Source organism: Telopea speciosissima, chromosome 5 (assembly GCF_018873765.1).
Source record: "Telopea speciosissima isolate NSW1024214 ecotype Mountain lineage chromosome 5, Tspe_v1, whole genome shotgun sequence".
Classification (NCBI taxonomy): domain Eukaryota; kingdom Viridiplantae; phylum Streptophyta; class Magnoliopsida; order Proteales; family Proteaceae; genus Telopea; species Telopea speciosissima.
Genome location: NC_057920.1, coordinates 56366436 through 56393912, shown reverse-complemented (window position 1 = coordinate 56393912; position 27477 = coordinate 56366436). Strand labels below are relative to the sequence as shown.

Sequence of the window (27477 nt, the reverse complement as noted above, 5' to 3'; positions counted from 1 at the left end):
ACCTTCCCCCTCATTTGGGATCTTTATCTTTTCCGGCCCAATTTCCCTATTCAGTTTCCCAGTTCCTCTAACAAGGGGGATTGGTCACCCTATCCGTGCCCAAATACTCTGTCCGGATGAGGTCCACCACATCCTTATTACAGAACTGAAAAACTGGACCGGACAGGAACTGGAGGAGATAATTTTCCACTCATTTGACGAATCGTAGTCAATGGACTTTAGTCCCGTGCATAAATCCCATGACCCTACTTACTTTATATGGAAATGAAAGAAAAACAATAATAAAGATTAAAGACCTGCTGTGTGAAAAATAGTATTCTGTTTAGAGTTTAAAGACTTGAGATTTTAATTATAGATACTGGGACTTTAGGCTTCAGGGAGGAGAACGACTTTTAAACACTCTCAAAGTTTCGTCTCCCATTCGTGGATGGTAGTAGCCCCATTCATCTCTCAGATCGATAAAGTAAGCGCCAGCCGATCAAACCCAGACTCAGAGCATCAACACAAACCCAAAACTCATACTCTCTTACGATCCAACCTGCAAATCTAGCTGAAAAACCCTTCAATTTCATCTCCATCTCTCTTGGGATTGTTTTTGTTGAAGCTTTTTAAATTTTCAAGGTCCAGAATCGAATGGTTTTCCTTTACTTGTATAGATAGCTATATTTGAATCAAATAGAGAAGAAATAGGAGTGGTACCCAACTCGTTGATGGGTTTCATACCGTGGCAGCGAGGGACAAGAACAACGACGGCTCGTGAGGGAGTTGGAGTTGGTGTTCAAACCCCTACCAACAAGAAAAGATGGTCGAATCTGATGCCCATCTTTGTCACAATCGTGGTTCTTGCCGAGATTGCCTTTTTGAGTCGCCTTGACATAGCTGAGAAAGCTGCCATTGTCCATACTTGGACCAACTCCTTCTATTCCTCTGATTCCACTCTGTTGTCGACCGTCTCTTATTCGTCTGTCCATGGGGCTGCCTCAGTTTTGCCATTGCCAACACAGGTAGAAGCTTCATCTGGTGCTGATAACAACGACGGGACTGAGAATTGCAAGGAATGGTTGGAGAGAGAAGATGCTGTGACCTATTCTCGAGACTTTCAGACTGAACCCATTTGGGTTTTGGATACAGAGCAGGTTAGTTCTTCTTCTTATTCTTCCTCTTTTTTATTTTTTTTTTATGTTTCTCCTTTTTAACTGTGATTGCTTTGATTAGATGTACTTGCTCTATAATTTTTACTGCAAATATTGTGGCTTTCTGATTATTGGTCAGATTAAAAATTCCAATGGGGTGGCTCAATTGGTGAGGACCAACACGTCACAATTAAGAGGGTAATTATCAATAAAAAAAAAAAAAAGTTGGTCAGATTCGTTTAATATACTGGAGTCAATTATCATAATAAAATACCTTAAAGAGTTTGAATTTAAACCTTCTAGAATCTATTCCAAGAGTGCATACCAAACACAACCATTCTTAGCAATATTGGTCTACTGCAGTGTTTTTTCTGTCATCACACGTATCAAGCAGTCTAAGAAAATTGATATATTTGTGCCTTAGGAGTTCTATCTCTTTGAAAGTTGAAAAAACCTAGCATTAGGTTGTACAATTATTGAATTTCAAGTTGTCAACTGTAAAGTTTGTGTCTTGAGGAAATGAGAGGAACCAATAACTAGCACACAGAAAATCTTTGAAAATCATATTCTGGAGATTGGCTATCTGAAAACATTTAGAAAATGTTTACCGAGGGGGACAAAAAACTTTCATTTGTTGCTTAAATTTTTACTTATTAAAGTAGGTATGAAGAATGAAATATGTTCAGTGCAAAGACAGAAATGATATACATTACAATGTGAAGTACTGAAGTGTGATACTCCCAAGGTAACCGCTGGGTTGCAAATGCAAGGTTGGTACAATTTATCCCCTAGGCTGTGTTTGGTTGCTTTCTTAGAGAAAAGAAAATGATAAGAAAGGAAAAGTGATAATTTCCTCCACCTATTGTTTGGTAGTACCAAGAAGATCAGAAAAATATATGAAGAATTCCATCATTGTTGTTTGGTTGTTCAAGAATTGTAGTTAGCCAGTTAGTTATTCCAACCTTTATGATAGAGGAAGGAGAAGCCAGGTATTACCAATTTTACCCCAACTTTATTTTCCCTGCTTTTTCCCACATAATGGGTGAGGCACAAAACTAGGGATAACGTTTCCCAAAAGTAGTTAATTTGTTGCCAGATCTTTTCTCACCTAAACAACCAAATGACCACATCTCTGTTTTTTCTTTTGCTTTTCTTTTCTCACTTCATGCGGAAAAGCAACCAAACACAGCACTATTGTTGGTCAGACTTGTGGAGAATCCTATCTCAGAACATGTTTAAGTTGAATAAAGCCATTACTTGGAACTTCAGCCTATGCCACAGAGATTCCTTAAGAAGCTTTGTTACGGATATAAACATTAATGAAAAGTTTCCCTCTTCATGGTAACTAACCTGATACCTTTCTTGTTGAAAATTATGAAAAGCTTATTCCTACTAATGTATGTTTTCTTACTTGTGCTGCTCTTTAGCCTACTTATTGCTTTTGTCATCCCTTTGGAAGTATGGCTTGATTTCCAGTTGTAATTTACTATTGCAATTGTGGTTGGTGTACCACATTCATCTTTTCAAACTTACTTAATTGCATATTTTGAGACTAAGTGTCCATTTGAATTGTCTTATCGTAAATATATCTGAAGACCTAGCTGTGATATAATGAAATTCTATCTAGGAGTGGAAGACTTGTGCTGTAAGATGTAAGTTTGGGATTGATCATCAGTCGAAAAAGAAGCCTGATGCTGCCTTTGGTTACCCTCAAGAGAGAGGGATAGCTAGTGTTCTTCGGTCTATGGAATCCTCTCAGTATTATCCAGACAACAATGTTGATCAGGCACGACGGTGGGTAAGCACACTCTGAAATGGCTTTTTCTGCATTTTGGGACTTGCCATACTTGTATAAATTTCATTTTCTGTGGCCATTTCTGGCTGCTTTTATGGAGTGAAAAGATCTTCACTATTGCATGTTGGTTTGTCTATTTGGGTTTACTGATACATGACTTTGACTATTTATAATATGCTAAAGTTGGGACTTTGATTGACCAAAAGTGTGTAAAAGAACTGGGTATGGTGAAAAGTACAAAATTTAGGGTAATATATGACATTTTATCTCATTGTTATCATTTCTGAACCTTTTGTGAACCCTTTTATAGTGCAAACATATTTTTTTTTGTTTGAGTTGGATTACCATGATGGTCTGAATGGAAGTAGATTAGAAAGATTATAAACAAGAACGTGGGACAAATTTCCCCTATGTAAATTACTTTCTAGTTATAAAGTTTTGGCGAAAAAGGCAACTGAATTTGTTGGTGGTTCCATGTATGAAGAGGACTCCTTTTGCAGGCAACTTACCAAATGACAAAGTGTTGGCCTAATATCTGGGGTTGGCTACATGAATCATGTTACTTGAGGGTTATTATCCTAAGACAACATTTAGGATCAATGTCTAAATGATTTGACAAAAATTTGGTGCCAATAGCGACACCTATGCAGGACGCCTTTATTATAAGTTTTAGGACTGGCATTGCATGACAAATCTGGATAGTTGCGAATTAAATGACAAGAAACTCAAGAAAACTAACATTTGATAAATTTTCTTGTCTTAGGAAAGGGTATAATGTTGTGATGACAACTAGTCTCTCTTCAGATGTTCCTGTTGGTTATTTCTCGTGGGCAGAGTATGACATCATGGCACCTTTGCAACCGAAGACCGAGAAAGCTCTTGCAGCTGCCTTCATTTCCAATTGTGGGGCTCACAACTTCCGTCTACAGGCTCTTCAGGGTTTAGAAACATTGAATATCAAGATAGACTCTTATGGTAGCTGTCGTAGGAACCGTAATGGAAGAGGTGCATATTTTGACTACAACTGATGTTGTTTTATTATTTTTTTGGTGGAAATATGTTGTTCTATTATTTTATTGTTGTTAATTATTATTATGATTGTCGTCATCATCATCATCGTCATTTATTATTATTATTATTATTATTATTATTATCACCATCATTATTCTGGTAACTTTTTTTAGTATTGTGAATTTATAAGTTTTTTGGTTTTGCATTGTCATTTATCTCTTTCGTTGTTTATTTATAGTAGGTCTTCAAATCCTTTTGGTTATGCATTTCTTCATGTTGAGATTTTTAACTGTGTCCATATTAATGGTTCTTGAGACATCTACTCTACCCAAATCTAATTAGAATGGGTAATTCTTCATATGATTTTTTCATTGACTTAATCATGAATGTGATGAAATGATTGCCACATTCTTGTGGGACATGAATGTGATGACCTGATTGCCGCATGGTTGTTTTTTAAGAGAAGGCATTCTACATGGTTACTATTTCATCAGTATTTTCCCCCAACTTTCTTGGGGAAGTCTGATGTTAGGCTAAAAATCTATTAATTTCTGTCCTTATTTGCTACTGCACATGTTAATAAGATTATAGTTTCAAAATCAAACGTGAACTTATATTTTGATGTTTTCTGTGACTGATTCAGATTTTCCACAACGTGTATGCGAAAGGTGCCTAGAAACAAATGACACATGTGCACACATAAAAGTTATCTTCTGCTAAAAGGTTAACTAGGAATATTTAATTTATCGATAGCTATGTTGCCATATGCAAACCAGATATCAACTGGAAACCAAGTACATGTGCTTGTGTAATATTAATTAGAAGTTACGACCACTAGTTTATTTACATTTCTAATCAATATGTTTGCAGTTAAGACAGTGATATTAATGCAAAAGTTGACCTCGAATCAGGGAAAACCAGCAAGAGATCGATTGCAGCTAGGATCAACACAATAATGAAGAACAAATTAACTAACTGAAACTGTTATTGCTTTTCATATGAAAGAAGAAGTACCAAAAAGGTTAAGAAGAAGAAGAAGAAGAAGAAGAGGATATAGAGAAGATAGAAGAAGAAGGGGGTAGGGGATGGCTTTCTCAGCCTGGGTCTCTCACCCACAACTATCCCAGCTGTTGAAACAAGGATATTCTCCCATAAATGATGGCAACATCGCCTGAAAATTCTATTATCCAAAATCTGTTTCTAATACAAGAGGGTCTGGCTATGTAATGGAATACGTTAGCTTACAAAATTTAGAAACTTAAGAAATAGTAACTTCTAAAAATAGAAACCTAATGAAAATAGAAACTAGGCTTTATAGTTCAACCAACATGCAAGGAACATAATTAGAAACTAGTAAATATAGTAAATACTGAAAAGAAAGAAACAAAATTAGAAACTAGTAGATACCTAGACTAAATAACTAAGAAAGTATTACAAAAATAGAAAATAAGTTAATACCAGCTTCTAATAGAATATTCCACCAACATCCAGCTGCTAATCTTCACACGAGCTGTCCATATCAGCCCCCAAATCACTGTTCAAGTGAACAGTAACTCGGGTACTGTTCATGTGAACAGTAATTTTTGTTTTTTAAAAAACAATTCTGTCTTAGTTTCTTATCTTCTTCTTGCCTCTCTCTGGGCTGGGGCTGCCTTAGGTGATGCTCCATCGAACCAACAAGAACTTGCCACATCATCAGACCAGGCTGCCTCTCACAGCAGTCAAATCCCACAACCTTGCTGGCCTGGTTTTGGGACTTGTTCCTGTGGGTACATATGGACTTGTGATCTATATCAGATATATTCTACTCATGGAGTAGATAGAATGTTCAAGTTGCGTTGGAGGTTAATTCATTTTTGACCTCCTTAACTAAGATTACATTGTAGTTTGCACTTGGTTTATGGGAGGGAATGGGTCTACTCGATGTGAGGAGGTTCCTCTTGGTTAGATGGGAAGAGGTTACCAAACTTTCGAGCGTTTGGACTTTGGAGAACAAAAAAGATGACTGAAAGTTAGAGAAATGTTTATGGAGGTATGGCAATGAACAATAAGCCTTATGGAGACAAATTATAGCAAGGAGTAGACTGTAGTGTCACGGAGTCACTGCCTTATGTAGGTCTTGAGCTTGGAATGCTGTAATGAAGGGCCAACAGAGCTTCAATGAGAGAACAAATTTTACAGTAAGCGACTAGGCGCTGGTGAAAGAAATAAGAATTTGTTAAAATGAGTAGCCTGGAAAAGGAAAGGTATGTGATATGTAGCCAAGGTTATACTTTCTCAAAGATATAAAAAAAAAAATCAGTTTCTGTTGCCATGTTGAATGGTCAAGATATATGATGAGTGCATTAGGATCATTCAATTCTTAAATGAAGTTCCAATTTGAAGCAGCGACGCTGTAGAGGAGATGGACGGAAACAGAGTCTGGCTTATTTTCTGATCATAGTTGTCATTGTGACAAGGCGAACCAAGGTGGTGGCCAGCCGCCTAGGCAATGCCTGGACACCCTAGGCGTGAATGGTCTGTCTCTCTCTTTCTCTCTCCTCTCTCATGCAGGTCATCACCATATAGGGGAGACAAATATGAATGTCTGCAGAAATAGGTCCCACACTTTTTCCACATGGTAGGAGAAGAAAGAAAGAAAGAAAAAGACACGAAGAAGCACTGCAGAAGACTAGAAGCTGGAGAAAAAAAGAAAAAGAAATAAGAATAAGAAGGCGGAATGAGTAGACATGCACTCAGAAATCGGAATTGAAGAAGAAGAAGAAAATAAGATTAAAAAAAAAGAATAAGTTGGAACAGAGAAGAGGAAGAAGAAAATGAAAAAAAATACAGAAAGAAGAACTTACCTGGCACTGGTCCTTCGGTCAGCCGTCGCAGATCTTGGCTGCCCACAGCCAAGAGGGGATTAATGTAGTACTGAATTTGAAAGACTCAAAACAGTAGCCAAACAAGATCTTTTAATCAAAGAATAATTCAGATTCAGGGGCAATCCTAGGAGATCTAGGAGAAGGGTAGTTAGGTAATTATTCAACAAACAGGAATAGGAAAAACAGAGGAATCAATTAATGCTGAAATCAGATGTAAAATAATGACTAAACACAGATTTGGAATCAGTATATCAATGGAGAAAACAAACAGTAACCGATAGGGGTATAGTCAAAACTGAATTCAGAAATTAGGTCTGAACTTGATGCTCAATTCTGTATATAAGTTCAGAAACAAATAACATGTAGATCATGAAAACATTAACTCGATGCTTAAAACAGTAGCTAGGATGGGATAGGGGCAGAATAAGTAAAACTCTAATAATTCAAAATCAGCAGGTCAGAATATGCTTAAAGTCAAATTGATTTCATGGAAAAGGGTATGGAGCATTATCTTTATTTATCTCAAAAGTTTAAAAGATTCTAACGGTTGGATTGCTTAATCTCAAATAACATGTAGGATGTAATCTTCTAGAAACAGAGATTCTAGTTGCAGGAAAATAGAAGAATACTTGTTAATGAATGAATAAGATGATGGAATTATAAGAACAAATTATAAGAACAACAGAAAATAAGACCCGGCCTTCACACCGCAAGGTGGGTCGATTGAATGAAACACCGACCTACCTTGATCACACACAAGGGGCTTTCTTTGATTAAACACGAAGAAGCAAGCAGAAGCCGCAATTTTCTTTATTAAATTCGTGTACAATGCTGGCTTCCTTTACAAACTTATATAGAAGACTCAAAAACAGACTCTTACACTAAAAAGGAAAGGCTTAACCCAATCCTTGACTAATAAGGTAATCTAAATTGACGAGGAAAGTGAAATAATAAAGGAAACAAACTCAAAACATGATTGGACTTGTAGAATCCTAATGCAGCCCAACTAAAATACTTAATAACAATTACTTGCAACTTAAATTGAACCACGTAGCACCGGTTCAATTCAACTAACTCAAAATAACTTAAAGATAAACTAAGTTTAAGAAACTAAGGCAGTGTTTGGTATGCATTCTTGGAATGCATTCCAGGTCGATTTTGCATTCTCGGATGATAAAAGTAGTTGTTTTTATCACTCTAGAATGCATACCAAACACAGCCTAAGTCTTAACAAAGGAAATCCCGTATGCAATCTTATTTTCTATGTTTTAGGCACATAAAAGTGGCCAATTACATTAAAAACCCAATGGACCAAAGGCCCAACATTTAACCCTAGACTTATTCCTAATAAAACAAGCCCATTTTGGCGATGAATCTGCATCAGGGGTTTTCCATCCAACTCCGGTTCTTTTTCAGATCCTTGCTTGTCTCCTCTTCTTTTCTTTCTTTTGTTTTATTTTTTTAATTATTCTTTAGAATGATTCCATGCATCAAAGTGTACCATGACTGTATGCATAACCTATCAAGCAGTTAGAAAAATCATTATTATATAACACACACACACACACACACACACACACACACAAAAAAAAAAAACCGCCCAAACAATAGGAAGTGAGTTCGCCTTGCCCCTCCCAAAAACGCCTTGTCACCTAGGAGCCGCCTAGGCAACGCCTTGACAACAATGTTTCTGATGCAGTTATGCACACTTGGTCCAATAGTGGCATGTAGGGGTTTTGTTTATTTGCTGGGTTACTTTTTTTTTTGTGTCAATTTACAGTTATAATTTTATTCCTATTGTCAGTTACCATTGGAGGTACGTGTCAACAAGAAAGTTTATTCAATAGGAATCCTTTTTTGAGTCAACTTTGTCATTGAAGGGTCTATATATGTAAATACATATAACCATCAAGCTGATTGGATTGAATAGAATTTGAGATTTTCGATTCACAGCAGTTGTCTGGTAGCAGACCAGCCAAAGTCCTCTTTTCTTCCCTCTTTTACTTCTGGTTAATCCTCCTCCTCAGGTCAGTTTTTCCTCCTCTAGTCTCCTCTTTTTTACCCCCCCTTCTATTCTCTCTTTTCATGTTTCATCTCTTAAATTCTCTTCTACCGTACTCTGTTTTGGGGCAATATCTGCAGCCATATAGTAAGGGATTGATCTCCCTTGTCCCTCTTCCTCTCACTCTAAAATTATGTGTTGTTAGCACACTCCTAAGGGTGACACCCCCACAGTTTGGATCCGTCAGACCCTCCCAGTTGTGAGAACTGAACCCATCTTTGGGACCGGTTCAGGATACACTAAATCTGGTATTATACATACTTAGTTCACACAAAGTTAAAGTACAAGAACACTGAATAATACATGTTATCCAAATAAAACATTAAGGTGCTCAATAGTCAACACTAGCTCAATTCCATGCGGAGTTTCTTGGTGGGTCCAATCCACGAGCTGCGTACCACTGAATGTTTCGGAGTTGTTCCTCTGAATGTACCACATATGTATCTCATGACATGCTTTGGGCCCAATTGTTTTGATAGTCCATAACTGCCCATTTTTAAATCCTATCATCAACTTGTATAAAATATCCCAACCTAGGGAAGGGCTCACCGTGACTGTAAGAAGTTGGAGCCGACACTCATGGCTGGGATGGATACCCGAAGGGACGTCGGCAAAGGATGACTCAACACCTAACCGATCCCCATTGAGAAGAGAGGTTCACACACTGGATTAAGAGAGTTGATGTAGGTTGTAGATGCACCAAACAAAGCAAATATGCGAAGAAATCCACACTTTTTAGCCAAACTCCCACTCTCTGTGTTGAAACCACCGATCTCTTATGTTTCAATCGAAACTAGTCATTTATAAGTGCTGGTTTGGGTTGGTTCAATTGGTTTCGACCAGTTTCGGCCGAAACCAGTTGAAACCAACCAAGATATGGTACTTTTTAAACTCCCACCTTAACTCGTCTTGGTTTCTTGTTAAACCGAGATATCTCAGTGGTTTCGGTTTGGTTTCAACAGATTTCTTTTTCAATGCTTGTGAGATGCAAGATTTCTCTGAATGCCAAAATATTGTAGTGGGCTTAGTATTTTTGAGCTTGTGAGATGCTGGCGAAGGCCTAAGGCGGGAAGCTCAATCATATGTATTTTCTTATCTATCTTATTTTCTATTTCTTCTATCATGTCCCTGTGATATCAAGTAAATATTTGGAGTTTATTTCAGTTGATTGATTCCTTTTATGAGGATTAGTTGCAGACCTTATTTTCTGTGCATTATTCCATACCAAACCTAAACTTTTCTGCTGGTTCTAACAACCTGTTGCACCCCTGTTCTGACCTCCTTAGGCTGCTACTTTCAAGGGGCTATATCTCTACATCTAACCTTTGATTTCATGTTATATTCTGGGGTTTCTACCTAGTGATTAGTACCTTGCATCGATCAAAACTTGGGCTTGATAAGATCTGTAAATTAGGAGATCTTAGTAGTTAATAATTCTGAATCTAAGTTTCTATTTTTGAACTAGTAACTTAACCCCCTATCCAACATTGGTTTGTTATGAGATTTTGGGCAGTTCTCCTATACCAGCCTTAATCTTCACTTCACTTGGAGGCTGATCTGAATTGCCGATTGACTGGTATTAAATTTCTCCTATTCTGGTCGCTATTCTTGACCTGTGGTTCTGAACATGCTATTAAGCTAAGTTTGAATCCATTACTTTTGTTGTGAGAGTTCTGTCAATCAAAACAAATCCTGGTTACACCCCTTCAATCCTATCATGAAGAAAAAGATGAATAATTTCTGAAATTACAACCAAGGAGAGTTTCTGTAAAATTACTTAAAAATCCATGCATACTGATTTTATTCTCACTATTGTTTTAAAATTCGAACTTTGCCCTTCCCTTCAAAATTAATTTATTGTTTGCTCCCAAGTTCTATTTTCTTACCAAAACGAGTCCTACACAGTTCTAAAAGTTACAGAATTGCCACTACACCTTAAAAAATGAGTCTTATATTTTGTAGGCCCAATAGAGACCAAATTAGGGTTTCAAAATCCTTGGTTGCATTATTTTCAGTAAAATTATCCTACTGATTTCTGGTGTCCATTGATTTGACAGTCAGACTAGAGATGGCTGTGGGGTAACCTTACCCACCCACGCAAGAATGGCTGTCTCACGGACGTTACTTTCAGATAAATTGCAGACAGTCTCCAGTGTAGAGGACTGCAGCTTGCTAATAATTCTGCTTTGTGTAAAAAAGATGAGATTCCCTCCAGTTGTTCTTATAGTGCAATGTTTTTAATAAATGACCGGATTTCTGACCTTTGTAGCTTGATGGATTATCTGATGGTTCAAAGCTTCCAGTCCACTGGTTCAATTGGTTTGACATTTATATGCTCTTTGATTTATCTATGTATACCTAGGTTGTTATTTTAACACAAGATACATGGTGGGTTGGTGGTTCAGGTATTGGTTTTTGATGTTGCAGGTTTGAGTTCAATTCTTTACATGACCTTTGTCTACAATTTTTCTTTTTAAATGACTTGTCAAGTACCCCGTGGCCCTGGGGTCCAACTGTTTGGATAGATGATCTGAACGATTAGAACATTCAGATGGGTTGCTCATTGACTGGTCAATGTTTTACAAAGGATCTCCAATCCTGCGGTGATGTGGACCATTTGAGCCTGGTGGACAGAGTTCCATACATTCCGAACCCGATCACCCATTCCAATGTTCTCAAAGATCTATATTCCTCATTGGTCTCCCTACTTGCAATTGGTGGTACCTTTTCAGCCTAAGTAGGTTTTATTTAATGGTCAAAGGGCTATTAAATGGAGAAGGGAAGGAACCCTCATCCATGGTTCCCTACTGAGGCACATGAAGGAGAGACTGAAGTATCATTGATCACAAGAGAAAGCCCATGAAAATCCAAGGAAATGATGAAATTTTAGGCTGTTGGAATAAACACCACTACACACCTAATAAAATAAATAATACCTATTAAAATATCTGTCTGAAATTAATGAATACTAGATCTGCTAGATTGGATGGGCATGCTTGATTTTTGGCTGCTTGATCTGTAGACATCATAATGATTGGGAATCAATCAATTTGATTTCGGCCAAACAGTGTTAGTAATATCACAACCAGGAAGCTTCTGAAGGTAGAGAATATGCGGACTAGAAGTTTCAAGTTCTCTTTCTGTAAGTCCTACATTGACTCTCTGACATCTTTGGACGAGCCTGACTTCCCTTGTAAAGGGCATTTGAGTGAAAGGATTGCCATTTAAGGTGCACTTTTTTGTTTGGACAGCCACTGAAGAGAAAACTCACAATAGACCATTTGATTATAAATGTGAATGTTTAACTATTTTGCCTTGCTCTAGGAGAATCAGTGAATTGTGTGCTCTTGCATTGCCTTTTTTGCTTTGGAAATGTGGGATGTTATTTTGGATGGACTGAACATTGAACATTTGCCCATCCATGCCAATCACCCTTGAAGGCTACTGTGTGTTAGAAAGGAATGGGTTCTTTCAAGGAAGGGGCTCAAGGCTTTGCTAGGTCATTCTGGGTACAGTGCTAGGCTATTCCAATTGAAATGATTTTCAGGGAATAACTACTTCTCATGATTGTAGGAAGTGGAAGTATTTCCATGCACCCTTAATTTCCAAAGATATCAGAAGACCAGTGATAAATCCTATATCAAACATAAAGACCGGCTATCCTTATTAAAAAAACTCTACAAATATAATTTTTGGTTGGATAATAAAACTCTACAAATATTTCATAATCCCTACCAATGATTGAGGTGATCAAGATTGGAAATCAGATGGCTTCCTGGCTGATCCAAGTCCAAAATATTTGATTCTTATCTAGATCACCTGTTTGCTAAAACCTTGAACCCAGTGGGACTTGAAGGTCAAAAATAATATAACAGGAAACACTAAATTTCTAAACTTTCTGGTGTAGCCTAGGTGGCTAACGCCAGGACCAATTCTGGAAGAGAATATTATCTGGATCTAAAATAAATTACCTGTATGGTGATGAAAATGAATGATGGAGATGATGAGGATTATGGAGATGATGATAGGTGGCAGCCTAGAGTCCCACTAGTTGCCAAGCTGTAGGAGTCCCACCAAGGCACACTTTATTCTCACCAGTAATTTCTCAAAGAAAGGATTTTCACGAAGTTCTGGATTGCTGTAAAATTCGATGGGTGCCTTTGAGAGCAGCCAGTATTTGCATTATATAGAGGTGGAAGTCTTCAGTACAACAAAATAACATTAAAGAAACTCATTCACCAAAAAATAATTTAATTCACCAAAAAAAAAAAAAAAAAAAACAATTAAGAAACTCTTAGAATTCCAAAACCCCTTTGGAATTCCCTAGACATAACAATTCCTAGACATGGAAATCTGTCCCCAAGACATTGAAAACTACAATCAAGATATTGAAAACTGATAATGGGAAGGTGCTTAATTTTACCTTGGAATATGAATAGACAAAAAAAGAATCTGCTGGCCAGAGTTTCTACTGTTCTAGGAGTCCACGATTTGGCTTGGGTAGGACTGGATCTGAACCAGGCCAGGCTAGGTAGTGGGTCTGATCTTGGACTTGGTGTGGCCTTCCTTTCTAGAGTACTTCTTGGAGAAGTACTGATCAAGCCTTTTGAGGGGTCGGCTGCAAGATCAGATGGATACTCTACATCAATTCTCCCATGCTCGAAAAAAACTCGACCACGAGTTTTGCAAAATGGAGGAATCAACTTTGTATGGTGAACATCTGTCTTCAAACCATAACAGTACTCGGGCAGCTCATGGATTTAGGAATGTAGTCTTCAAGGCAAGGAGCTTTCTCTTCAAAAGTTTCGGGTGGGATCACGAACTCTATGTGATCCACTTCAATATCATTAGTTGTGTCCATTGGATCGTCCACGTATGTGTCTTCAACCTTCTGTGCTTTCAACTCTAATTTACGGTCTCCTCATTGGTTTCTTCAACCACCTCGTCAATTGTAGTGCCAAGTTCCACATCGTCCACTGCCTCAAATTTGATTGCTTCAAATTTGTCAATGTAAGCCTCGACATTCGAAACATCAAGGACTGGCTCTTCCTTGATGACAGAGATTGCTAGAACATCTTTAACATTAACCTCAATTTCAGGTTCTGGTTCCCTGATTGGAGGTTTTTTCTCTTGTTGATCTTTGGAAGATGAAGGGAGAGTGTTTGGTATTCCCCAACTCTGCTCAATACGAGTCAACTGAGTATTCAGCTGGTTCATCGACTCACATATCTGATTCATTTGTTCTTGTTTGTGCTGTTGCGCCATTGCCTTCACTCGATCAGTCAAGCACTTCAATGAATCGGCAATCTGTTGTTAAGTAACTGATGGAAGATCAGGAAAAGTGAAGAAGGAAAGGAGAAGATGAAGGTAGAAGAAGAGAAAAAGAGAAGAAAAGAGGAAGAGAGAGAGAGAAAAGATGCTCCAAGCACCAAATGACCAAACGTCAATTCATTTTCATTTTTCCATCCTTTTTTTACATGGCTGTTGGCAGCCTTTTAATACAATGAAAATAAATTGTTGGGGGGGGGGGGGAGAAGTTGCATCAACCATTTGTTAGAGAAGTTATAACTTCCTACTAACTAACTTAGTCAGTTAGTCCATATAGAAACCGACACTAACACATTCTAAAAATAAAAAATAAATAGACTGAAAATATAAAACAAACTAAGAATAAAAGATGCTATCCATCTCATGTGGGGTCCACCAGTTGGATCGGCCCTGTCCAAGATTCTCCTGCATCAGTAACAAATTTACTTCCTTGTGGTACGAAACTATTCTCGTTTCCAGCCATACTCTAATACCAATTTGGTGTAGCCTAGGAAGGCTATCACGTCAGGACCAATTCTGGAAGAGAATATTATCCGGATCTAAAATAAAATACCTGCGATGGTGATGCAATTGAATGATGGAGATGATGATAGTTGAAGATGGAAGGTAAAGGGTCAGGTTGTGGAATATGAAGGGTTGTTGAAGGTATGGAGGTAAGATGGTAGATGGATAGTTGGATAGGTGCAGCCTAGAGTCCCACTGGTTGCTAACTGTCAAAGTGCCACCGAGGTCACGATCAAAAGAGTCCCACGTTGATCCTGCTTGAGTCTCACAAACCTTCTTGCATCTCACAAAAGGAGTAGTTATATTTCGGATTTTTCTTGGATGATTGAGAGCTCACCCATGATTTCAATTTATAGATAAAGGAGGCTGAGCCTCAATTGATTACGTCCTAGTCAGCATTTGCAATGCCCAAACGAAGGGAAGAATTCCAAAGGCTAGAAGCTGGATACATGAACAACTAAAACATTAAATGGTCTTTTGGAATTCCTAATACATAGGGGAGGCTTCCAAAGACCCTAACTACTTAGCTAGGAAAATTAAAAGACTAATCAATACTCCCTAGGAAAATAAAACCCACTACATTAATTAACCTAGGAATGAAAATAAGCTACTAATAAGCCTAATCCCGTATGCCTTCTTTGTACCCACATTTTAGGCCCATTAAAGTGGCCCATTACAAAGAGAACACATGGAATCAAAGGCCCAATGCATACGTAACCCCACCCAAGGCTTATTTCCAATAAAATAAGCCTATTATGTGACTTATCTGTATCACTTTCTGAACTTGTCTTCAGTGGTAGAAACTGTTGTTAGCCCTATTACTCAGATGAAAGCGCTAAGGAAACAATTCCCGAGTTGACTCTTCTGATGCTGTGGTGAGTGACTGAACACTTGCTGGAGGGCTCTCAGTAGAGCTGGAATGCTGGATGCACTTCTAGATTTTCAGTTTGTCATCTCCACCCCCGCAGGCCCCATCTTATTCTTTATTGTTAGAAATCATTACTAACTAACCAGTAGAAGATAGAAGAAGAAAAAGAAGAGAATAGAGGAAGAGAAGGACACTGCCGAGAGAAGAAAACAGCAGCCTACGATAGAAGAAGATGAATTCTATCTCAGGCCTTGGGTTCTATTAATAATAAAGTCAAACTAATTAAGGTAAGCTGGTTAGGGGTTTATTAAAAATTTACACCTAAGCCCTCACCTATTACATCTTAACAAATAAAGACTTAAAAGATAGAAAATTACATAGAACCCCAAAGACCCAAAATGGCAATGACAAAACTACCCCTAATTCTCAACACTCCCCCTCAAGCTGGAGCATATAGATCTCCCATGCTCAGCTTGTCACAACAGGTTCCAAAATTAGGAGCAAACAAAGATTTGGTGAAGACATCAGCTAGCTGATTTGAAGATGAAACAAACAGAGTCTCAACTAGCTTTTTCAAGACGACATCGCGAACAAAGTGATAGTTCACCTCAATATGTTTAGTCCGCTCATGGTAAACAGGGTTACTAGCAATATATATAGTTGTCTGGTTATCACTATACATCTTCATCGGTGTAGGCATAGGAAATCTCATCTCAAGAAGAAGAGACCTGAGCCACATCAACTCAGCTATAGTGTGGGTCATAGCTTGATACTCTGCCTCTGCACTTGACCGCGCAACAGTAGTCTGCTTCTTACTACGCCACGAGACAAGATTACCCCCAACAAACGTACAATAACCGGTAGTGGAACACCGATTACTTGCCGATCCAGCCCAGTCTGCATCAGAATAAGCAACCAGATCCATATGTTGATTAGGACAATAAATCAACCCTTTACCGGGAGCACCCTTCAAATAACGAAGGATACGAATGGCAACATCCCAGTGAGCCTTCTGAGGAGTTTGCATAAACTGGCTTAGAACACCAACAGCAAACGAGATGTCTGGTCTTGTGGCAGTAAGGTAAATCAACTTCCCAACTAAACTCTTGTATTGGTGCACATCCTTGAGAGGATCTCCATCATCTACACCAAACTTCTGATGAGGATCCATGGGAATATCCACTGGCTTGGATGCAAGCATGCTAGTATTAGATAAAAGATCTAAAACATACTTCCTCTGGGAAAGACTGACACCCTTCTTGCTTTTTACAACCTCAATGCCAAGAAAGTAGTGAAGATCACCTAAATCCTTGGTCTGAAATTTCTGTTGTAAGTAAGCCTCTACCTCAGCAATGTCTGATACATTGGCACCAGAAACAATAATATCATCAACATATACTACCAGAATAACCAACTTGCCACCATGACGACGAACAAACACAGAATGATCAGAGTAACACAGTGAGAACCCGCACGATACAATTGTGGCATTGAACTTCTCAAACCATGCTCTGGGTGATTGTTTGAAGCCATAGATTGCTTTCTGCAATTTGCACACCTGAGTACTAGTCTCCCCCTGAGCAACATACTCAGAAGGTTGCTCTATATACATCTCCTCATGAAGATCACCATACAAGAAGGCATTTTTAATATCCAACTGAAACAAGGGCCAATTAAAATTAACTGCCATAGAAATAAGTAGGCGAACATAATTCAGCCTAGCAACAGGAGAGAAGGTCTCAAAATAGTCCACACCATAAGTCTGTATATACCCCTTAGCAACCAGATGGGCTTTAAGCCGCTTAACAGAACCATCCAGAAGATATTTGATTGTGTAAACCCAGTGACACTTAACAAGTTCCTTTTCAGGAGGTAGATTTACCAAACTCCAAGTGTGACGAGATAAGAGAGCATCCATTTCCACATCCATGGCCTTTTTCCAACAAAGAAGACGAAGAGCCTCAGAATGATTTTTGGGAATAGGGTTGGAAGACAAGGACAAGGCAAAAGTATGAATAGAAGAGGGTAAGTGAGAAAGAGACACATACTTATCAATAGAATATAAAGCAGTAGACTTTTGAGTGCAAGAGCGAGTACCTTTACACAAGGAAATAAGTAAGTCATCAGTTGAAGAAGAAGGTGGAGCTTCACTAGACGAAGAAGCTGGCAAAGGTGGTGAAATAGGTGGAGCCATTGGAACCTCTTCCTATGGTACTGCCCGGTTACGCCGCTGATAAACCTACAATGGTGGTGTAGGGAATGGGACAAGAGTAGGACAGGAAGAGGAATATCAACATGCCACTCATCCTCAGAGACAGAGGAGGAGGAGGAAGAAAAATAAGAACGGTCCTCAAAGGTGACATCAGCACTTACAAAATACCTATAGGCGACAGGGTCATAACATTTGTACCCTTTCTGGGTACAAGAATATCCAAGAAAAACACACTTAGTGGACCAGGGGGAGAGTTTATCAGAATGAGCATGTAGATTATGAACAAAACAAATGCACCAAAAAACAGGAGGAGGTAAATGAAAATTGGGCTGACCAGGAAAAACAATGGAAAAGAGGGACTTGTTGGCAAGAATAGAAGAAGGCATTCGATTAATCAGGTAACAGGCAATAAGTACCCCTTCACACCAAAATTGCTTTGGGACATGCATATGGAACATTATAGTGCAGGCAACCTCAAGTAAATGTCTATTCTTACGTTCCGCCACCCTACTTTGTTGTGGAGTGTAGGAACAACTAGTTTGGTTAATCATTCCATGAGAAACGCAGAAAGTAGAAATATCAAGCTGAACATACTCCAAAGCATTATCAGAACGAAAAATTTTAATAGGTAAACCAAACTGAGTTTTATTTCATTATAAAAATTTTGAAATACAAAGATAAACTCGGAACGATCCTTCAAGAGGTATGACCATGTGAGATGAGAATGGTCGTCCATGAAAGTGACAAAATACATGAAACCACTCCGATTCTTAACACGACAAGGACCCCAAATATCCGAATGGACTAAAGAAAATAAAGACGAACTATAAGCCATAGTACGAGAAGGGAAAGAGGCACGGTGATGTTTTCCCAACTCACAGGCTTCACACTCTAATCGAGATACAGACTTAAAAGAAGGAAATAATAACTTTAACCTAACTAAAGAAAAATGACCTAAACGGTAGTGCCATTGGAACGGAGACACCCCACCAACAGAAGCAGTAGCGGCAAACGAGGCAGGAGCACCATGGTCAAGGTAGTAGAGTCCATCTTTTTCACACCCTCCACCAATCTTCTTCCTCGTGTAAAGATCCTGAAAAACACAACAAGAAGGAAAGAAAGTCACAGAACAATGTAAAGCTTTAGTTATTTGGCTGACAGAAATAAGATTCAACGGTAACTGAGGGACATGTAACACAAATGAGAGACTCATGGAAGGAGTGGGTGAGATGGTACCATGCCCAGAAACTGGAGTAGAAGAACCATTTGCAAGAATAACAGGTGAAGAGGAATGTGTATGTGAATAAGTGGTAAATAAAGATGACTCACCAGTCATATGAGCAGAAGCCCCAGAGTCAATAATCCAGGATGAAGTAGTAGTGGTAAGAAGAGCAGGTGTACCTGCATGAGCTAGAGTTGCAGAAGAAGATGAGGGCCTGGTGAATGTAAGACTGGATGCCTCCAAGTGTTGTAAACACCGCAATATCTGGGAGAGATCATCACGATGAGGAGTTGTAGTAGAACCACTACCTAGTAGGGAAACCTATGGAGAATCACTATGGCAACACCATTACTACCTCCTTCAGACGCTGCATGATTGGTAGATTGAGGTGCCCAATCAGGTTTGCCATGCTTGTCCCAACAAAAATCAACTGTGTGACCAGTTTTGCCACAATGAGTACACTTCCTAAAAGGCTTATCACCCGACTGACCACCAGTGCCACGACCACCACCACGTTCTCCCCCTGAGTTACGTCCTCGACCAGCCACAAAAGCATAATTCTCCTTGGGAGTAGAGTCAGTTTTTCCAGGAGAAGAAATATGCAATAGGCGGGAGAACGTATCGGCAAGAGTAGGAACAGTTTCTCCAACAAGAATATGTCCCTTGATAGACTTCAAATCAGAATCTAGTCCAGCCAGAAATTTGGACACAAAAAATTCATTGCGCTATGCTTTTAATTTGTCAATATTGGTGGTGAGGGGCTGAAAAACATTTAATTCTTCAACAAGGCCTTTAAAAGTGTTGTAGTCTTGGAGAGGCTTGTTGCAATTTCAGTGGAAGGTCCACATCTATTTTTTTTTTAGAATGAGTCTGGTTTTATGTTATTTTGTATTCTAATTGTACAATTCCTTTGCTTGTGGGATCCTTTTACCACGAGAGGTAATGAAAAGAATTATAGAATGGATTGCAACAATGCCTAGATCATGGATAAATGGAAATTTTATTGAGATTGGATAGTCCAATTAGTAATAAAATTAGTAGTAGTGGAAGGGGCGGAAGGATTGCCAGAGCTGAAAAAGTTTCTCATATAAGTCATAGACTCTATTCATATTTTTCTCCTGTGAATAGGTATCCTTCAAATCATCCCACACCCTTTTGGCAGTGGTGTGAAACATCACGTTCGCAGCAATTTCTAGTTCCATGCTGTTCCATAACTAAATCAAAATAATGGGCATTGTCTTGCATCCAATCCTCATAATCTTTTGAATCAGAGGTAGGTGGATCAGAGGTAAGATACTTGAGTTTCTTCTTGGCCATAATGTAAACCTTCACAGCTTGAGCCCATAACAAATAATTCAAACTCCCTTTCAGCTTGATAAAGGTAATAGTGACATTTACATTGTCAGAGATGTAATCACTGGATTATTTTTATTCTCTCCCATAGCACCAAAAGGGAAAAATAAAACCAGTCAAATAAAAGTACCACAAGGGAACATGTTGGAATATGTAATCCAGAATACCGTGGGGGTATTCTGGTCTTTTTGGGGTAGTTTTATTCTTCTTATGTTATTAAGTGTAAGTGGGCTATGTGGGTTTTAGTCCCACATCGCCTAGTTTAGTCTCTTTGTAATTTCCCCTCTATTTATAATAGAGGGGCTTACCTATCAATGAATACAACACATTATTTTCTCTCATTCTCTCTTTCTAACCCACGATTCTGCCAACATGGTATCAAATCTGGTCTGATCTCGGTTAGAAAAAGAGAAAAAACCCTACTCCATCTCTCCAATCGACCTCTCCTTTTTCTCTCTCTCTCTCTCTCTCTCGGCTTCTCTTTCTCTGGTTTTCTTCTTCTTCTCCTTGTAAGGGGGCAGCACTAATGAGGTAAAATCCCTGACCAATGATTTAGTTGCTGCCCTCCTCCATTCTATCTACTTTTTTACAGTAAAATACTGCTGGAATCATCTTTGCGATTTTTAGTTTTCCAGAATTTTTTGGAGATCAACTTCCTATTACTATTGAAGGCTGACCTTCCACCATTGGAGCTCCCTATGCACCCTTCTCCAGCCCCTTTCTACCCTATTCCATTATACTCATTCCCTATTTCCTTTTTCTCTAAGCTTTAATTAATTCCAGCCACCATACCCTATTCGATCTCAACTTGTCAGGGTTTTTCAAAACCCCAACTCCAATCGATTTTGGTGTTTTCTTTTTCAGATGCAGCTGATCTTTTGGGGTGATTCCCTATTACTACAAGCCCTACTCGACCTAAGTTTGGACCCTTTCGATGGCTGGATTTGTTTCTCTGACAAAAATTCCTTAACACTGCTAATTTGGTTACTGCCAAAAACCTTGACTTTCGGGTTTCAGTTTTGCTAATTTTTGGAGGGCTGATTACTCCCACTTCAAGGACCAATCGACCTCAATATTGCACCTATCCAAGTTTTTTGAAGACCCCTACCCCAATCGATCTCTTCTTTTCAGGGTTTTCCAAAACCCTGATAAAAATCGATTTGGGCTAGGGATGTTTGCTGCTGTTCGAGTGCTTTGGAGGTGGTTCTAACATTAAAAGATAACTCTTCTTCATCGATTCAAGGCTTGAAGAAGGTCCTTTATCTTGGTGTAGTCTTTTAATGTCTTGCCTGCTCTACTGCGATTTTTTGGAGTCTCTCCCCTTTGAAGATCAGGTCTCACTCTTACTGGAGATTGATTGTTCACCTTGGAGGTTCCATTCTAGCAGCCTTGGTCAGCATCTATTACATGTCTACATCAGCAATTACAGCCCCCTTTCCCTAAATCGATCTCAATTTCAGGGTTTTCTAAAACCCTGACAACAATCAATTTTAGGGTTAGGGTTTTCCTATCAGGCTCATATTTTGAGGAGAATCTTATACATATCAGAGGAGTATTCAACCCATATTTCAACATCATTCATCAGTTATTTTTGGAAAAAATTCAGGTTCATTCTTATGGCTCGATTTTTTGCAATTATCAACCTATTTTCCTTGTTCTTATGTGGCTGGCTGCTTCAACTACCTATTGGATCTACTAAGTGATTATCTTATATTTGCTGGTTCTATTGACCTTTACCACCTACCTTGTTGGTTCTATTGATTGGCTTCTGTAAGCATGACTGGTTGACATGTTACTGCTGCCTTTATGTGGACTACTGCTGCCCTATTATTGAGACTGAGTATCCTACTATTGGAGATCGAATTTCTTTCATTATTGAAGACTCGAATCTATTACCCTGGAGATCAGTTTATTTGGGATTACAACAGTGTGTTCCAAGGTTATTGGTTGCAACTACGAATCTATTCAGTTATGTGAAGCTTTTTTGGTTCATATCCGGCTTACTTTGAGAGCTTGATCCTAGCCTTATTCACTAATTCAGATCTGATCCAAGTTTTTTGTTGAAGCTTCTTACATCTAATGCTGTCCAGATATCTTCGTCAATTCTATTTAGCATGTGGGAGTTTATAGTTTGGAATTTTGCACACTGGTTCTTCCTTGTGTGAAGATCGATCAAGTTTTTGAAGAATGGTGCCTTCTCCTTCTAAAAATCAGACCTGTTTTTTTTTTATAATTCAGATCTGATCATTGGAGATTGGTGTTTTGGAATTAGTTTGATCGATTGAAAAAGGTTGAAGATTACTGTGTTGCATTGTTTTTGTCCATGGTTCATTATCCCATTGCTCTTTTCACTTCACCACCTCCCAAAACATACCTTTGGCATATACCCATAACCCCTTTGGAAGTTAATGGTATTCTCTAATTTTCCATTTCTTCCTTTTCCATTACCCTTAGCACCTCTTGGAAAATTCTGGAATATTATGTTTTTGCCCCATCTCTTACATCATCTCTGTTATGTCCACGTGTATTACACGTGAGGGGGGGGATTATGTACAGTACTCCTGCAGACATTGTAGAAGTAGAACTTACAGGAACACTTGGTGCAAAACATAGAAGATTAGAGTTTTCACCATTGCCAATAGTTGTTTGGTTGAGTTTGCCGTAAGGGGGAGATTGAAGTATTAAAATATTGAAGATGTTTGGTTATTGCCTGCCTATATGAGGTTCTACAGTTGGGTTGATTTTTTCCGCTGCTTGATCTTTTCTGCTGCTTGATTCATTTGCTTGCTGCTCTAGTTGCTTATCTTCAAGATTATTAGTCAGAGATTCATCACTGGACAGCCGTTAAAGATTGGTGAAAGTTTGCTGCTTAAGTCTACCCAGGTTTTGAAGACCTATTTTTTTTAAGTTCTTGAAGGTTTATTTGGGAGCTGCATTCATCTGTCAAGCTGGATTTTGCTATAACTTAGTTGTTTCCCTTTTTTTGTTCAAGTTGGGCATTAGTATCTTGTATGCGCCAACTTGAGGGGGAGTGTTAGCATTATTAGGAGTTATTTTTTCTTTAGTTCAAGCTGGATCTTCTTTTTTTGCTTATTTGTATAATCCAGCTTGAGGGGGAGTGTTGGAATATGTAATCCAGAATACCTTTTTGGGGTAGTTTTATTCTTCTTATGTTATTAAGTGTAAGTGGGCTATGTGGGTTTAAGTCCCACATCGCCTAGTTTAGTCTCTTTGTAATTTTCCCTCTATTTATAATAGAGGGGCTTACCTATCAATGAATACAACACATTATTTTCTCTCATTCTCTCTTTCTAACCCACGATTCTGCCAACAGAACAGCTAGCCAACAAAGGGGGCAGCAACCACACACAAACAAGTCACCAACTGTTGCAGAATTCCAGAGTAATAGGCAGCAGAAAAAATAAGGAAGGAGACCTCAACCACAAGCAGGATAGAAGACCGGAACCAGCAGAACCAATCAAAAAGAAGAACCAAAAAAACAGGGCACTTCCGGCAGGAATAGGAGAGATTTTGCAGAACTTACAACCAGCAGGGTGGAAAGGCCTGAAGTGATCGAAGCTAGTACCTGGATGGAGGAATGAAATCCCAAAATATTAGCCTGAGTAAACAAGTGGAACAGAAACAGGCAGCCAACTGTAGAGCTCGAAAGTGCTCAGAAAACAGAGCATCCGCAGGTGTAAAGAAGAAATCCAGAAGCACTTGATCAATTCACCAGAACTACATAAAAAATAAGTTGAGTCTTCCTCTAGGCAGGTACTAGCAGCCCTCAAAAAATCAGAACCAGAAGATACACAAATCTCAAAGCAACTCACTTGTTTCTATTTTCTGAAAATAGAAACATAACTAGGAATTCCAGAAAATAGTAACTTTCCATCCTCCAATCGAAACTTGAAGAGATGGTCTGCAAATCACCAACTATTATCACAACTAAACACTCCATTCATGTGTATATGGAGTCTTCAATCCATCAACAGAAAAAGGAGCAGCAATAGGTGGCTGCACACCAGAGAATCAAAACCGAGGGAGGGATCAGCAGAAAGGAGATGAGAAAAGATCCTTCAGCTGATAAGTAAAGCTCTGATACCATGTTAGAAATCAAAACTAACTAACCAGCAGAAGATAGAAGAAGAAGGAGAGAATAGAGGAAGAGAAGCACTCTGCCGAGAGAAGAAAACAGCGACCTGCGATAGAAGAAGATGAATTCTATCGCAAGCCTTTGGTTCTATTAATAATAAAGTCAAACTAATTAAGGTAAGCTGGTTAGGGTTTATTAGAAATTTACCCCTAAGCCCTCACCTATTACATCTTAACAAATAAAGACTTAAAAGATAGAAAATTACATAGAACCCCAAAGACCCAAAATAGCAATGGCAAAACTACCCCTAATTCTCAACATTTATTATTGTGAAGATTGTGTAAGCAATGAGGAGGGAAAGAATACCTTGAGGGACAGGTTTGTGCAACATTTCATTTCATTGGGACCTAGAATTACCTTTACATGGAGACGTTTCTTAATGTTAGTTTTATAATTACCTTGGAACTCTTCTGAATAATGGGGGGGGGGGGGGAAACTAGTGATGTAAATAAATACTCAATTGCATACAAGTACGACAATTCAAGTGTGGCAAATTGCTAAGTTGTAACCAGGCTTTACTGCTTTAGGAGTAACTACCGCCACTGACTTCTACCTGATTGAGTTCATATCTCCTAATATTATGCGGAAAAATTACCAATTTTCTAATGTTCCCAATTTGTTGATTGGTTAATTAATGATGACATTTTCTCCATCCAAGGGAGGAAATTTTATTAAAAAACTCCATGAGGTGAGGGAGAGAAGAAATATTGTAGCTTTAGAGGGGAGTTTCTGTATCGAAGGTCTCCCATCACTTTAAAAGAATATGACCTGATGCAATGATGAAGTTCGTTTAAATATTCTGTATACAATATAGGAACATGTTAGAATATCTTAATTTATTTTGCAAGTATTGTGTGCATGAGAATCAAAAGCATCTCTTAGAAAAGTCAAATTACTTGTATGCTCTTACAGAATGGTTTACTGTGATGAATTTTTATTTTGATTCCATGCACTACTATTTGTTTAGATTGTATATACTGAGAGTTCTAGCAGCATCTGTTCTGGTGAATAGAGTTCTAAATTTATTTTCGTGATTTACAGTGGACAAAGTGGAGGCACTGAAGCGTTACAAGTTTAGCTTAGCTTTTGAAAATTCCAACGAGGAGGATTATGTCACAGAGAAATTCTTTCAATCTCTGGTTGCTGGTATGGCTGCCATAGTCCCCCCCACCCCCCACCCCCACAAATGATATATTTCTGTTCCATTTCAGAAATTTTTGGATATCTGAGTTTTTTTTTTTTTATAATGTATTGGACTGAAGTCTGAAACCTTTGAGCTGTTTGAAGGCCAGGTCAACTTGTTCTACTGGCTGAGCCAACCTGGGTTTTGGAATTATGGTTGGGGCTTCAAAATTTCTTTTTAGGCCTGGTTGAAATTGAATTTCATCTTCTCCAAATAGGTCCCCCCCCCCATACATTATCCTGCTATTGTTATTCTTACTTTTTTGTTAAATATTTTTTTTGTAGGATCTGTCCCTGTGGTTGTTGGTGCTCCTAATATCCAAGAATTTGCTCCAGCTCCTGGTTCAGTTTTGCATATTAAGGAGCCAAGTGATGTTCCTTCAGTTGCCAAGACAATGGAGTACCTTGCACAAAATGCTGATAGATATAATCAATCCCTAAGGTAACAATTTTGCCACTTATAAGAGACTGAACAATCTCACATGGCTATTTTTTTTTTTTGTCATTGATTATAAATAGACTTTTTTTTTGGGGGGGGGGGGGGTGCAGGGTGAGTGGGGTTTTAGTTTGGCTGATCATTCTGTCTCTTGCCATTGTGTAATTTCTCGTTCTTTTGTTTTTGTTTGCACAATGCAAATTGAATCTAATATGGAGGTGTGCAATGGATAGGTGGAAATATGAGGGTCCATCTGATTCTTTTAAGGCTCTTGTGGATATGGCTGCAGTCCACTCCTCCTGCCGCCTTTGCATTCACCTTGCAACAAAGATCCGGGAGAGTGAAGAACAGAATCAGAAACGTCCCTGCAAGTGCATGAAAGACTCAGAAACTGTGTATCATATTTATGTACGAGAAAGAGGGAGGTTTGAGATGGACTCGATTTTCTTGAGGTAATCTCATGACCAGTGCTTCTAGTCCAGTCCACCACTGACTCTATTAGGCTCATTTGTTTGATGACAATGTAAACTAAGAAGTGAATGCCTGGTTTAGTTTCAGGGTTGAGTTTGGTTGGAATTTATTAGCGATCCATAAGCATAGCCTTTTTACTATTTAAAAGAATGAAATTTGCTCGTGTTCTTTTCATTGGTGGACAGATCCAGCAATTTGACCTTGGCGACATTGGAGTCTGCGGTTCTCACCAAATTCAACTCTGTGAATCACATACCAATATGGAAAGAGGAGAGACCTGAGAGCATCAGAGGAGGGGATGAACTTAAAATCTATAGAATATATCCGGTTGGCTTGACACAGAGGCAAGCATTATACACTTTCAGGTTCAATGGAGATGGTGATCTGAGGAATTATGTTGAAAGAAACTTATGCGCAAAATTTGAAGTCATTTTTGTCTAGAAAAAGAGGAAGATGTGGCTTCTAGAGCTGCCCTCGTTTTCTAGCTTCAAGCTATTGAATCGTTGGTGTCTTTTTCAAAGAATTTACAGCTCCCTCAGAGGGAAATTAACAGGTTGTAGAGTGATCTGATAGGAATGCTTAGAAGGTATATTGTAGTTGTGTATTCAAAACAGTATAAACTTGACTTATCTGTTGTTGATCACTACCATTAAAATTCAATGTTGATGTGGCACTGATGTGTTTGCCATGACCTTCATTACTGTGTGTATCATGTCGTTCATTATAATCACAAAATTCAAACTAGTTTAGGAGATATCGGTGGGTCTGAGTTGTGGCACTGGTCACGCTCCTTGAGACCATAGTTCCACCTTATTGGTACAACTGGGTTGGTGTGAACCAGTCTCCCAAGATAAAACAGCCCCTGATGGCACCTTAG

The 27477-nt window shown here is 38.6% G+C and overlaps 1 protein-coding gene across 1 annotated transcript; it reads left to right on the top strand.

Moving 5' to 3' along the window:
* Nucleotides 1-510: 510 nt before the first annotated feature.
* Nucleotides 511-27204, top strand: LOC122661235 (glycoprotein 3-alpha-L-fucosyltransferase A-like). The gene is made up of 8 exons (XM_043856578.1): nt 511-651; nt 709-1136; nt 2761-2927; nt 3692-3933; nt 25553-25657; nt 25979-26135; nt 26363-26581; nt 26786-27204. Exons 2-8 carry the CDS (start codon nt 711-713, stop codon nt 27039-27041), a joined length of 1572 nt encoding a protein of 523 aa, XP_043712513.1. The 5' UTR covers nt 511-651; nt 709-710; the 3' UTR covers nt 27042-27204.
* The last annotated feature ends 273 nt before the right edge of the window (nt 27205-27477 follow it).

What these genes read in the sequence shown, in the direction of transcription:
- LOC122661235 (XM_043856578.1), top strand. Translation starts at nt 711, where the DNA reads ATGGGTTTCATACCGTGGCAGCGAGGGACAAGAACAACGACGGCTCGT. An exon ending in GGGTTTTGGATACAGAGCAG is followed by an intron (nt 1,137 to 2,760) that starts GTTAGTTCTTCT and finishes AATTCTATCTAG; the next exon opens with GAGTGGAAGACTTGTGCTGT. An exon ending in ATGGACTCGATTTTCTTGAG is followed by an intron (nt 26,582 to 26,785) that starts GTAATCTCATGA and finishes ATTGGTGGACAG; the next exon opens with ATCCAGCAATTTGACCTTGG.